The sequence below is a fragment of the Sorex araneus genome, chromosome 3 (assembly GCF_027595985.1).
Source record: "Sorex araneus isolate mSorAra2 chromosome 3, mSorAra2.pri, whole genome shotgun sequence".
NCBI lineage: Eukaryota > Metazoa > Chordata > Mammalia > Eulipotyphla > Soricidae > Sorex > Sorex araneus.
In genome coordinates this window covers 73,990,100-74,001,872 of record NC_073304.1, presented here as the reverse complement: position 1 = coordinate 74,001,872, position 11,773 = coordinate 73,990,100, and the positions used below count along the sequence as shown (strand labels likewise).

General features: G+C 60.1%; 1 protein-coding gene across 1 annotated transcript; it reads right to left on the bottom strand.

The window, feature by feature from the left end:
- Positions 1-1,080: 1,080 nt before the first annotated feature.
- Positions 1,081-11,422, bottom strand: EFS (embryonal Fyn-associated substrate). Its single transcript, XM_055131832.1, has 6 exons — positions 10,685-11,422; positions 5,115-5,393; positions 4,841-4,969; positions 4,040-4,753; positions 3,653-3,742; positions 1,081-2,152 (listed from the first exon to the last, which is right to left on the bottom strand). Exons 1-6 carry the CDS (start codon positions 10,700-10,702, stop codon positions 1,718-1,720), a joined length of 1,665 nt encoding a protein of 554 aa, XP_054987807.1. The 5' UTR covers positions 10,703-11,422; the 3' UTR covers positions 1,081-1,717.
- Between the last annotated feature and the right edge of the window lie 351 nt (positions 11,423-11,773).

Here is an 11,773-nt window from a genome sequence, read left to right as displayed (position 1 = left end):
AAGCCGTGTGTCAGAGTCACGTTTCGAGCGACTTCTGTCAGAGACGGGTCCTTGATTCTCAGGAAGGCTGAGGAGTGTCTTGTGCATCTCTGCCACCCCTCCCCTCCCCTCTCCAGGACCACTTCTGCTTTGTCTCCTCTGCCCAGACATTTCCCCAATATGGGAAATCCTTTTCTAAGGCAGCCTCTCACTGCTTGCCTTGCCCCAAGTCATTTTAGCATTTCTTCAAGACCGAGTTTGGGGCTGTTCCAGGATTTATCTGTGCCCTTGTGTCTGCTGTGGAATAAGAAGCCTTTCATTTACCATGGTGTGGGACTGCTCCTACACCGTATCTGAGGAGGCCTCACAACCTTCCTGTGAGGCCGGTTCTCATCACCTCATGTGAAGGATGAGCCTGATTCTGAGGCGGCATCTTCCTGTGGCACGTGGGCCCATGGCAGATGCGGGCCTGGCGTGAGACCTCCCTGGACACTTTCGAGAGAGGACTGAGGACTGGGTTATGTCTTCAACACACAGCGGGGAGTTTGGTGGCCTCCACATCTGGAATGTTAAAGGTTGTGAAGGTAAAATAGGGTCTGCTACTTTAAAGGGCCAGACGCTACTGGATTAACGTAAGGGAGTGGGTGCCCAGGGCCCCAAGCAGTACCAAGTCACGCCTTTCATTGGGGCGACTTCTTCAGGGTGGTTGGCTATGCTTAGGAGTGACCCCTGGTGGTGCTGGGGTGGGGGGCACCACATGTGGTACCAGGGATTCAAACTGGTGGCTGCAGGATGCAAGGTAAGCGCCTTACCCCTTGTACTATCTCCCTGGGAGGGGGCCCCCCCTCTGCCCGGCCCCACCTTACCAGCCAGGACCTCAGCTGTCACCTCACAACCAACCTAAAGTCCCCTTCACCGGCCTCTCCCCTCACTAAGGGTCTCTTCACACCTGTTAGTGACTTTCCTCCCTACCAACTGGCAACTCTCTGGCAGGATTTTACAGAAGCTTATTTTGACCAACTCTTCCATCCACCCTCACCACCCAGATAATCCCTTTACAATGAACCGTGTGAACTATGCCTGACACCTCAGGGGCCTGAAGGACCCGGTGATTAACCAGTTCTTGACGAAACAGCAACTTCCTGCAGCCCTGAGAGAGGAAGGTCTACAATGTGTTCTCCAGGTCTGGCCGACAGTGTCCCAAGAAACGACCCAGGAAGCCGGTCAGCAGGGTTTATTGAGGTGCCTGAGGCCCAGATCTCCTGGCCCCAGCAGAGGAGTCTCTCCCGGATGACCACCATCTCGGGGCTCGCCGGCCCGCCCTCCTTTTAGGCACTGATCTTCAGAGCCAAAAGACGAGGCGACAGGAGGCGGCTCGGGGAGGCCCTGGCTCCAGCCGCTGGATTCTCTGTGGGGCCACATCCTGAGGAAGGTGTCCAGGCGGTGACCCAGAATCCCTGCACCCCCCTGAGGGAGGGCCCAGCTCCTCCCTGCTCCAGAGGGCCTGCCCCTGACAAAGCAGGGAATAATATTAAATATAAATAATTTATACAAAATGGCTCGTACAAAAAGCTGCGGGGTAGGGGGCACTTGGGAGAGGCTGAGATGATTGGGGGGCGGTGGGTGGGGGGCTGGAAGGAGGAGAGAGGCCACCGGCCCTCAGTCCCTGAGCGGAGCTGTGTGCCACCAGGGCCTGGCCGGCGGCTCTGGCAGGCAGGGGAGGGGCCGAACAGGCACTTCAGGGAGCCAGGCTGGCCAGCAGGGTGGTGAAGTGCAGGGCCCGCCCTGCCAGCTCTGCCACGCACTGTGCCATCTCCTGGGCTGCGGGCCCAGAGGGGTAGCCCAGGGCGGCGCCCTTGACTGCCAGCACGGTGGCCCGTAGGGCCTGGCCCAGGGCTGTCCCTGCTGCCCCAACTTGGGCTCGAAGAGGGGCTGAAGCTGCCAGCCGGCCGAGGGTGTCCCCGACAAACACCAGGCGGTGGGCGGCCACCACCACACGCTTGCCGTGGGGTACAAAGAGGCGTGGGGGCTGGTTGGCCCTGGTGCTGGACAGCAGGGCCGCCACGGCCACCTGCAGCGCCGCGTAGTGGCTCTGGCACTGGCCTGCGTAGAAGTGCAGGAGCTGGAGGTCTCCGGTGGCCAGGGCCAGCGGCTCTCCTGGGGACGGGGGCTCCTGAGGGCGAGAGAGGGGTCACTGGTACCCTCACGACTGGGCCCTGCCTATCCCTCCCTCCTTCCCTCCCTTCCCTTCTCCTTTCTTTCTCCTTCCTTCCTTCCTTCCTTCCTTCCTTCCTTCCTTCCTTCCTTCCTTCCTTCCTTCTCCCTCTTTCTTTCTTTCTTTTTTATTTTTTTTTTGGTCACACCCGGTGATGCACAGGGGTTACTCCTGGCTCTGTACTCAGGAATTTCTCCTGGCGGTGCTCAGGGGACCGTATGAGATGCTGGGAATAGAACCTGGGTCGGCGGCGTGCAAGGCCTACCCGCTATGCTATCGCTCCAGCCCCTTCTTCTCCCTCTTTCTTTCCTTTCTTTCCTCTCTCCCTCGCTCAAGGTCCCTCTAGCTCTCCAGAGCCTCCCAGAGCACAGGAAAGCTCCTGGATTTGATGTCATAAAAATCTAGACCTGAACACTCTCAGCCAAGTGTCTGAACTTCTCTGCTGGTCTCTAGCAGGGGAACTGTAGTTCTGTGCGTCCTCCCCCCACCCAAACTATGAACATGTGAACCTCGTGTTGTTTGAAATAAAAAAATATTATGGGGCTGGAATGATAGTACGGCCTTGTATGCAGCTGATCTAGGTTCAACCCCCGGCATCCCATATGGTCCCCCAAGCACCTTCAGGACTTAATTCCTAAGTGCAGAGCCTGGAGTAACCCCTGAGCATTGCAGGGTGTGGTGGCCCCTAAACAAAAATAAATTTTTATTTTAGGGGCTATACTTGGCAGAGCTGGGGACTTGGACTGAGGCCGCTGCATGCAAGGCAAGCACCTTAACCCCTGTATTATCTCTTTCCAGCCTCTCACGTGTCATTTCACATTCTCTGTCCAGTTTTTCACTGGAACTGTCCTGGATCTGAACAGGACTTCGTGTGTGCATATGGATTCGGGCTGGCCCCGGCTGACCAGACAGACGGGACAGTGTCTAGTGTGGCCAGGAAGGCTGCAGGAGGCGAGGTGCCTAAGGAGGGCTGAGCGCAGAGGCCGTCCCAGAGTGGCCGAGTCAGGTCAGGGCCGTGCTCCGCTCCTGACTGCACTTGGAAAATGTCCCGATGTGATAGCCCTGGGGGTGAGGGCCACTCTGGAAAGAACTGAAGTGACGCCTCACCTCCCCGAGGCCCCGAGAGATTAGGGAACAGCGTCCAAGGCCGTGGATTAAGGAGCCTGGTCTCTTAGGAACCTAGGAATTTGGATTTGGAGGTGCTTCGGTAATCACCCAGCCCACCTCTGACCAGCAGCCCCCAGTAGGCTGGTCAGCTTTCTGACTGCCCTCCAGCACATTCTTTCCCCTCTTTCTGAATTCCTGTTCCCCGTGTTGAGGTCCCTCTCCTTCCTGCTGAACCCTGCCCCCTCTCTGAACACCGCCTCCACTTGGCCCCCCTTCCCTATGTCCTGGCACCCTCCAAGTCCCCGCTCCTCTCTGCCCAGAGCCCTTCCCTCGGACGCCTGCCCCGGTTACCCGCTGCTCCGGCAATCCCCTGTCGGGCGGCTCAGTGTCGTCGGGGAAGGCCTTGTCCAGGGGCTTGGACCCCTGTGCTTTGTCCACGCCCTGTGGGAGGGGAGCAGGTCTCAGCATGGGGGGGCAGGGAGAAGCAGGCCAGAATCCCCCCCTCCAGACCCCTCCCGTCCTTCTTGAGGACTCTCCTGCCATCTGAGGTCACAGTACCTTGTCTCCAGGCCTGGGAACACTCTGGTGGCTGACCAAAGGGCCCAGTGACCCCCCCCCACCCCGGCTGCGTGGAGGAGGAGGAAGTTGCCCCGGAATGATTATCCTAAAGGTGGGGTGTTGAGTCCTGGGTTCCCAGGTCCCAGGGGGAGGGGGACCCAAGGGGAACGAGGGGCTCACCTTCAGGTGGACATAGTCGTACTCCTCGGCCATGGGGATGCCCTCGTACTCATTATGGTGACCGGCGGGGTCCTCCTCCACCCCCCCGCCATCGGGGTCGCCCTCAGCCTTGGGGCCCCCGTAGCCAGGCAGGCGGGGCGGAGGCGGGGGCAGGGGCCTGTCCTGGATGCTGCCTTTCCGGCCCGGAGCAGGAGAGGGGGCTGGGGACGGGCTGGCGGCCTCGGGGACGGGCAGGGCAGGCAGCGGGCGGCGGGACAGGCTCTCGGCCGAGGGCAGCCGGGGCCTGTGTGGCAGCGGGGGGCTCTTGGCCAGAAGCAGAGCCAGGGTGTCCAGTTCATGGGAAGCTGAGGCCCCCGGGGGCTCCGGGGAAGGTGGCGCCTCGGGCCCCAGCAGGGGCACGTCGTAGATGGCCTCGTCAGCACCCCCGTCGTCCACACCGTCAAGCAGCTCCTCAGGGGCTTCATACAGGTTGAGCAGGGCCGACGCCCGTTTCAGATTAGAAGGGGCTGCGTAGAGCGGGGGCCCGGGTTCCCGGTCCCCCTCACACTCCAGTTCTGGCTCGGCCTCTGAAGGGGGTTGGGGGGTCAGAGGCACATCGTAGGGAGCTTCGTCCTCTCCGGGGTGCTGCGGGGCCGCAGGGCGGGAAAAGGAGGCGGGAGAGTCGTAGGGGTCACTGGGGGGGACTCGGAGGGCGGTGGGTGGCACATCGTAGACCTACAGCGGGAATGGCCAATGGTACTTTCAGCTCCGTGGGACCCGGTCCCCGAGACCCCCACGCCCACAAGAATGGCTAGCCCTCACCTCTGAGGCATTTCCAGGGGTGCCCCTGCCTCTGGGGACCTTGTAGATGGGGTCCGGGGAGGGTGGGCAGGGTCCAGCAGGAGGTCCTGAGGTAAGACAGGGCCGAGCTGGGGGTGGCACCACATATACCTGTGGGACCAGTGGATTGAGAATTTGGTGCTGCGTCCATGGGTAGGGGGGGCTCACAGCTGCCCCCGTACCCCAGGGGACAGCAATGCACGGGGAGGGGTGGCAGAGAGAGGCCCAGACCCCTGGGAGCTCCTGTTGCTCTCACCTCCTGGTCTTCACCGCTGGGCTCCGGCACTGGATCTGCTGAGTCGGGTGGGGCTGGGGGCCCCTGGGGGGCGCCGGGCTGGGGCGCAGGGCCAGCAGGCAGGAGCTTCACTCGATTGGCCGGCACAATGCCCTGCTGGCCGTGCAGGGAGCACAGGCACCAGCCGTCCAGCCCGCCAGCGCCCTCCCTCTGCAGCACCCGCAGAACGTCCCCTCGGCGGAAGGACAGCTCCTGGGGGGACTCGGCTGTGTTGTCATAGAGGGCCCGGGCCAGCTGGGCCTAGAGGGTGAGAGGAGCGTGGGGAGAGGGTCTGAGCAGGCCCAGGGCTCCCTGCTCAGAACACACCCCTCCCCGCGCCCCCTTGGGCGAAAAGTGGATTCTAACTCTCATCCCCCTCGGGCCTTCCCCTGCTTCTTTCTGCTCCTGGAACCAGACACACTTGCACTTTGCCATCCTGGGGCCGGGGCCTCTGCATCCAGGTGTATGACAGTCCCCCACCACAACTCTGCACCAAGACCCTTCACCTCTGCCGCAAGGCTCCCTTCCAAAGGCCTTTTTCCTTGACTCTGCTCCCCGGCCTCTGCCATATTGCTCTCTCCGTGTGTTTCCTTCCCAATCCTAGACACTACTTATGGATTAGTTTTGGGGTCACACCAGGTGTCCTGGTGGTGCTTCTGACTGCTCTTTGCGTGTGGAAACATACATTCCAGCCCTTTGGACTATATTTGTTTTTGTTTTTTTTAATTTTTTTTTTCTTTTTGGGTCACACCCAGCAGTGCTCAGGGTTTACTCCTGGCTCTGCACTCAGGAATTACTCCTGGCGGTGCTGGGGGAACCATATGGGATGCCAGGGATGGAACCCGGGTCTGCCGTGTGCAAGGCAAACGCCCTACTCGCTGTACTATCGCTCCAGCCCCCCCCTCCCTTTGGACTATATTTGTATTTGTCTATTTTTTAAAAAAATTACTGGAGTCAGGGGCTGGAGTGATAGCACAGGGGGTAGGGCGTTTGTCTTGCACAAGGCTGACCTGGGTTCGATTCCCAGCATCCCATATGGTCCCCTGAGCACCGCCAGGGGTAATTCCTGAGTGCAGAGCCAGGGGTCACCCCTGTGCATTGCCAGGTGTGACCCAAAAAGAAAAAAAATTTTTTTTTTTTTTTTTGCTTTTTGGGTCAGACCCGGCGATGCACAGGGGTGACTCCTGGCTCTTCACTCAGGAATTACCCCTGGCGGTGCTCAGGGGACCATATGGGATGCTGGGAATCGAACCTGGGTCGGTTGCATGCAAGGCAAACGCCCTACCCGCTACGCTATCACTCCAGCCCCCCCAAAAAGAAAAAAAATTTACTGGAGCCAGAGAAACAGTGCGGTGGGTAAAGCGCTTGCCTTACACATGGCTGACCTGATCCCTGGCATCTCATCTGACCCCAGGAGCACGCCAGGTGCAGCCTCCGAAACAAAAACAAATTGTTGATTTCTTCGCTTACACCCTAAATCCCAGAACCCAGAACAGGGATTATCGTCCTCCTCGCCCCTGCACTCCGCCAAGCTGGAATCCATCCTCAGTAAATGCGGCGAGTTGAATTTCCTGCAAAGCCTCCTGAGCAAGAGACGTCCAGCACAGGCCTCGCACAAATCCCCTCGAGCTCTGTTTCCCGGTCAGCATCCCCCACCAGCTAAAGGTCAGCGCAAGCGGCAGCAGAAACCAGGTTTCCCGAGAGACCGGGTGAGACCCAGCCCTGGCAGTAACTCAGCACAATACAGAAGGAAAAAGAAAGCGCGGGAGAGGTCTCGTTCTCCACGTGAGCAAATAAGGTTCTACCAGAAGAGGCTGAGGTTACCATGGAGAAGAGAAAATGTGTGTGTGTGTGTGTGTGTGTGTGTGTGTACGCGTGCGCGCATGTGCTGCAGGCTGGCGGCCAACCCAGAGCGAACATGCATCAGCCCGTGTCTAGTCCTCTCTGGTGTAACGTTTTTCCTTCCACCAGCTCCGACCCCCTGTGCAAATGATGTACACAGACACCGAGCAAGCCATCCCCTCGGTCATCTTTCATTTAATCCTCACAGCCACTGCAGGAGGGAGAGAGAGGCCACACGTATTTCCTCCTCTGAGAAGAAACGTGAGACATAGAGGTTAGCAGGCTGCCACCAACACACAGCGAATCCAGCAGAGTGACCTGGACCCTGGCTGTTGAGCTGCGAGGCCTGCCGCCAGGCGCTGCCAACTCTCCTCCACCCCAGACGGAAGACTCGGCCGCTTCTTTCTCCTGTTAGCAACCGTGTCTAAGTCCTGGGGTCAGTGACTCAAACCTGACTCCAGCCACCTACGAAGGCTTCCTCAGCACCAACCATCCTTCACTGAGCCCCTCTCCAGCGTCCTAGGAACTGTCCTTCAGAAGCTCAGGCAACCTTGAAGTCCTTTGGTGGAATCAAGCTGAAGCCTTGCACAAAGGCAAAACAGATTCTGCCTCAGCCCTGTCTGTTGTGAGACAGTGCCGGGGCTGGCACAGTGGTAGAGACAGCTGCTGGTCAGGCTCTCCTGGATCCCCATGCAGGTGACCCACAGGGGCGGACACATTCCGTTAGCAGCCCTGAGCCTTATCTCACTCGCACAGGCCCTAGGAGGATGCCTTGGTGCCTGCAAGAACGCAGATTCCCGGGGCTGGAGCGATAGCATAGCGGGTAGGGCGTTTGCCTTGCACGCGGCCGACCCTGGTTCGATTCCCAGCATCCCATATGGTCCCCTGAGCACCGCCAGGGGTGATTCCTGAGTGCAGAGCCAGGAGTAACCTCTGTGCATTGCCAGGTGTGACCCAAAAAGCAAAAAAAAAACAAAAAAAAAACAAAAAAACGCAGATTCCCCTGGGAGGTAGGTGGGGCTAACAGCTGGGTGAAATATATATATGTATCACATATATATATAACTCCAACCCGCTGTACTATTCCTCCAGCCCCAACAGCTGGGTGATTCTCACAACCATCTTCTTTTGCCTAATTCCAAACTGATCAAACTATTTCTTTCGTGGGTGGGTGGGGGTGGCAGGATCATATCATAGGAAGTGCCAGGGATCAAATGGGGGTTGGCCATTTGCAAGGCAGTTACCTTAATCTTTTTGTTTGTTTGTTTGTTTGTTTTGCTTTTTGGGTCACACCCGGCGATGCACAGAGGTTACTCCTGGCTCTGCACTCAGGAATTACTCCTGGCGGTGCTCAGGGGACCATATGGGATGCTGGGAATCGAACCCAGGTCGGTCGCGGTCGCGTGCAAGACAAATGCCCTACCCGCTGTGCTATTGCTCCAGCCTCCCATCTACCTTAATCTTGTACTCTCTGGCCCTCAAACCATTTTGGGGGGGTAGGGTGTCACCCCCAATGGTTCCCAGGGACTAATCCTAGCTCTGCTAGGATTATCCCACCAGGGATAATTTCTGGTGGGACTCAGGGATCTTATGTGGTGTCAGGTATCATATCAGGGTTGGACACATGCAAGGCAAATGCTTTACTCTGTACTGTACAATCACTCATTCCCTGAGCCCCCTCCGCATCACTTACAGATTTTATTTTGGGCCCCAAAAGGTTCTTTCCCACCAGGTTAAGCGGATGTCACCAATTCCTGGCTAGCTCAGCATTTTTTTTCCTTTTTCTTTCTGGGCCACACCCAGCAATGCACAGGGGTTACTCCTGGCTCTGCACTCAGGAATTACTCCTGGCAGTGCTTGGGGAACCATATGGGATGCTGGGAATTGAACCGGGGTCGGCCTTGTGCAAGGCAAGGCAAACACCCTACCCGCTGTACTATCACTCCAGCCCCTCAGCATTTTCTTTCTAATTCTGAATGTAGGAGTGAGTATTGGATCTGGCCAGGAAGAAGGGCACAGTGGGAGGTAGACAGCCCTGAATTTGAGTCCTGGCTCTGTGCCTTTTGAGCAGACCATCTTTTTTTTGTAGTAGTTACTGTTGCTTTGTTTTGGGGCCATACCAGGTGGTGCTCAAGGGGTGGCTCTGCACTCAGGAATTACTCCTGGCGGTGCTCAGGGGATGATACGGAGTGCAAGAGATGGAACACTGGTCAGCCGCATGCAAGCAAGGCTTCTACCTCTCTCTCCAGTGCCTCGAGTTGAACTACTTTGAGCTAGAACCTTCTTTCTGAGCCTTGGTCTCTTGCATTTGTAGAGTCCACAGGCACAGCTGAAGACCCTCCTTAGACAATAACAGTATCCTCCTGACTGTATTGTTGTGAGGACTGAATAGTGCACAACAGCACATAAACGGGGCAAGCCAGGAGCAGATATGCTCACTATGTATTCAGCCATTACGGAGCCCAGCGAGTGTGATTAGCATAAAAGCTGTCCCATAGTGCTGGGGACTCAGGACCACAGGCCTAACTAATGGGGTTTTCACTGGACCTCCCCATCACCCAGGTCTGAGCAAGGGGCCTGGAGGGGCTAGAAGGGGTTGATGGGGGGGGGGCTGGAGTGATAGCACAGTGGGTAGGGTGTTTGCCTTGCATGTGGCCAACCCGGGTTCGATTCCCAGCACCCCATATGGTCCCCTGAGCACCACCAGGAGTAATTCCTGAGTGCACAGCCAGGAGGAACCCCGTGCATTGCCAGGTGTGACCCAAAAAGCAAAAACAAAAAAACAAAAAAAAAAAAGAAGGGGTTGATCGGAAAAGTGACATTTGTGCCCAAGTAGAAGGATGACTGGGGCCACACTCGACAGCCTCTCAGTGTGCTGCTCGCTGGGAGAGGTGAGAGAGCTGGTGGCACCCCAGGGGTGGGTGGAAGGCAGTACAGGTGTGGCACTGGGCTGGAGGTGGGCAGGGCGGTCTCCGCCCTGGCCTAGGTTTGAATTTCCACCAATGGGGCCAGGCCCTGGGCCTGCAGTCGGGTGGGCGCAGCTGCGGGCCAACTGATGCTGGGTGCGGCCCCCCATCCACCCTTCTGTCCCCCAGCTGCCTGGGGAGGGCGGGGCTGCCTGGGGCGGGGGGAACAGCAGTGGGCCACCAGCTCCCAGCGAGGCCTCCTCCCTGTGTGCCTCGGTGCCAGCAGTCTCCTCCCTTTGTCTGCAGTCCCCGGAAAGTGGCCAGAGGCCCGCTGACATCACCTCCCCTCCGCCCTCTGGGTTCTCCCACAGCCCTCTCCCTCTGGCTCTGTCCCCTCCCCCGCCCCCTGCGCCCGAGAAGGCCCACCTGGAGCCCGCTTCCCGCGTCTCTGCCTAGTTTGGTCTCTTCTGTTTCCTCCCAGCCTCAGTCTTGGTTCGGATCACAGACCCTTTCCAAGCACCACCGACCATCTGTCCCCGCCCATGAAGAGCCCAGAGGGTTCCGGGAGGCGCCCCCCACCCTCTCTCCCTGGAGGGGCAGCCTCCAGAAAGAAACAGAGAGGGAGCGCAGGAGGAGGAAAAGGGCGGGGGGAGGGAGGCAGACCAGAAGGCGCGAGGGATGAGTGATGGGAGCAGGGGAACAAAAGTGAGAGGAGGGGGACACAAGCGCGCGAGAGACAAAAGACCCAAAGGAAAGTGACAGGAGGGCAGAAAGACCCTCGGCCTCCTCGCCCCCGGGACTCACCGACGTGGCTATGGCCATAGCCTTGGCCTCCGGACGCCGGGCTCCGGGCCAGGCTGGGTCTCGCTGACTTCAGCAGCTGCGGCCCCGCACCATGGAGGCCTCCGTGGAGGGTGGACGGAGGAGGAGGAGAGAGAAAACCCACAAAACTCCCCAAAAGGGAGGCAGCAGCCTAGCTGGGCAGGAGGAGGAGGAGGAGGAGCGGGGCGGGCCGGGGCGTCGCTGCGGGACCTCATCCAAGAGCGCGCGCGCGCGCCGGACGGTCCCCGTGGCCTCCAGGGGGGGGGACCTGGAGCTGCCCGCCCTACGAGTCCGAGGAGCCCGGGGTCCGCATGGGCCGAGCGCTCCCTTCCAGGGACGAGGCGGGAGCCGGGGCTGCTCTCGACGCCTCTCCAGGCCGCTCAGGACGGCCCCGAGGGCTGCGGAAAGCCGCCCGGGCTGTTGGGCAGGACGGACGGGTTTAGGGGCCACCCCCCTTCCCCGCCTCCGGGGCCGCGCGGGACAGCGGGGCTCCCTGGGCCGTGGTCGGGGCGGCCAGGCGGGCGGGGACGCAGACGCCCGTCCGCCTGCCGACCCGCCCGAGCTGGCCAGGCGGGCGCCAGGGGCCTCGGAGCGGCAGCTCTCGCACCCCCGGCGGCGAGGCGGGTTCACACTCGCTCGCTGCACGCCCGGGGCCTGCAGGGGCGCCGCGACGGCGCCTCACTCCGCGCAAGCTGCTGGGTTCGAAGGGGCGGGCCGGCTCCTGATACCCACCTACGCACCCACCCCCACCCCCACCCCCACCCCCACCGTCCTCCACCCCGGACCCCGGTGCCCAGCTCCCCTCCGCCGGCCCCCCGCTTCACGCGCACCGAGAGCAGGCGCGTCCCCCGGCCGGTGCGCCCGCAGCTGGGGCAGGTGTCCCGGAGAGGGGTGGGGTGGACAGGCCCGGAGCGCAGGGCCTGCACTCTCCGGAGGGGAGGGTTGGGGAGCGCACTCCGGGCGCGCGGGAAAGGCCCCGGGGTGGGGGGCGAGCGGGCGACTGTGGTTCCCACCTCGCGCGCGGCTCTACGGCCCGTCCCGGCTCGCGCCCCGCTCGGCTCCTTTCTCCTC

Excerpts from the sequence above, each read along its gene's own strand:
- EFS (XM_055131832.1), bottom strand. Across the intron at positions 4,754-4,840 it reads CCCCTGGAAATGCCTCAGAG|GTCTACGATGTGCCACCCAC; the intron begins GTGAGGGCTAGC and ends TTCCCGCTGTAG. Across the intron at positions 2,153-3,652 it reads GGGGATTGCCGGAGCAGCGG|GAGCCCCCGTCCCCAGGAGA; the intron begins GTAACCGGGGCA and ends TCTCGCCCTCAG.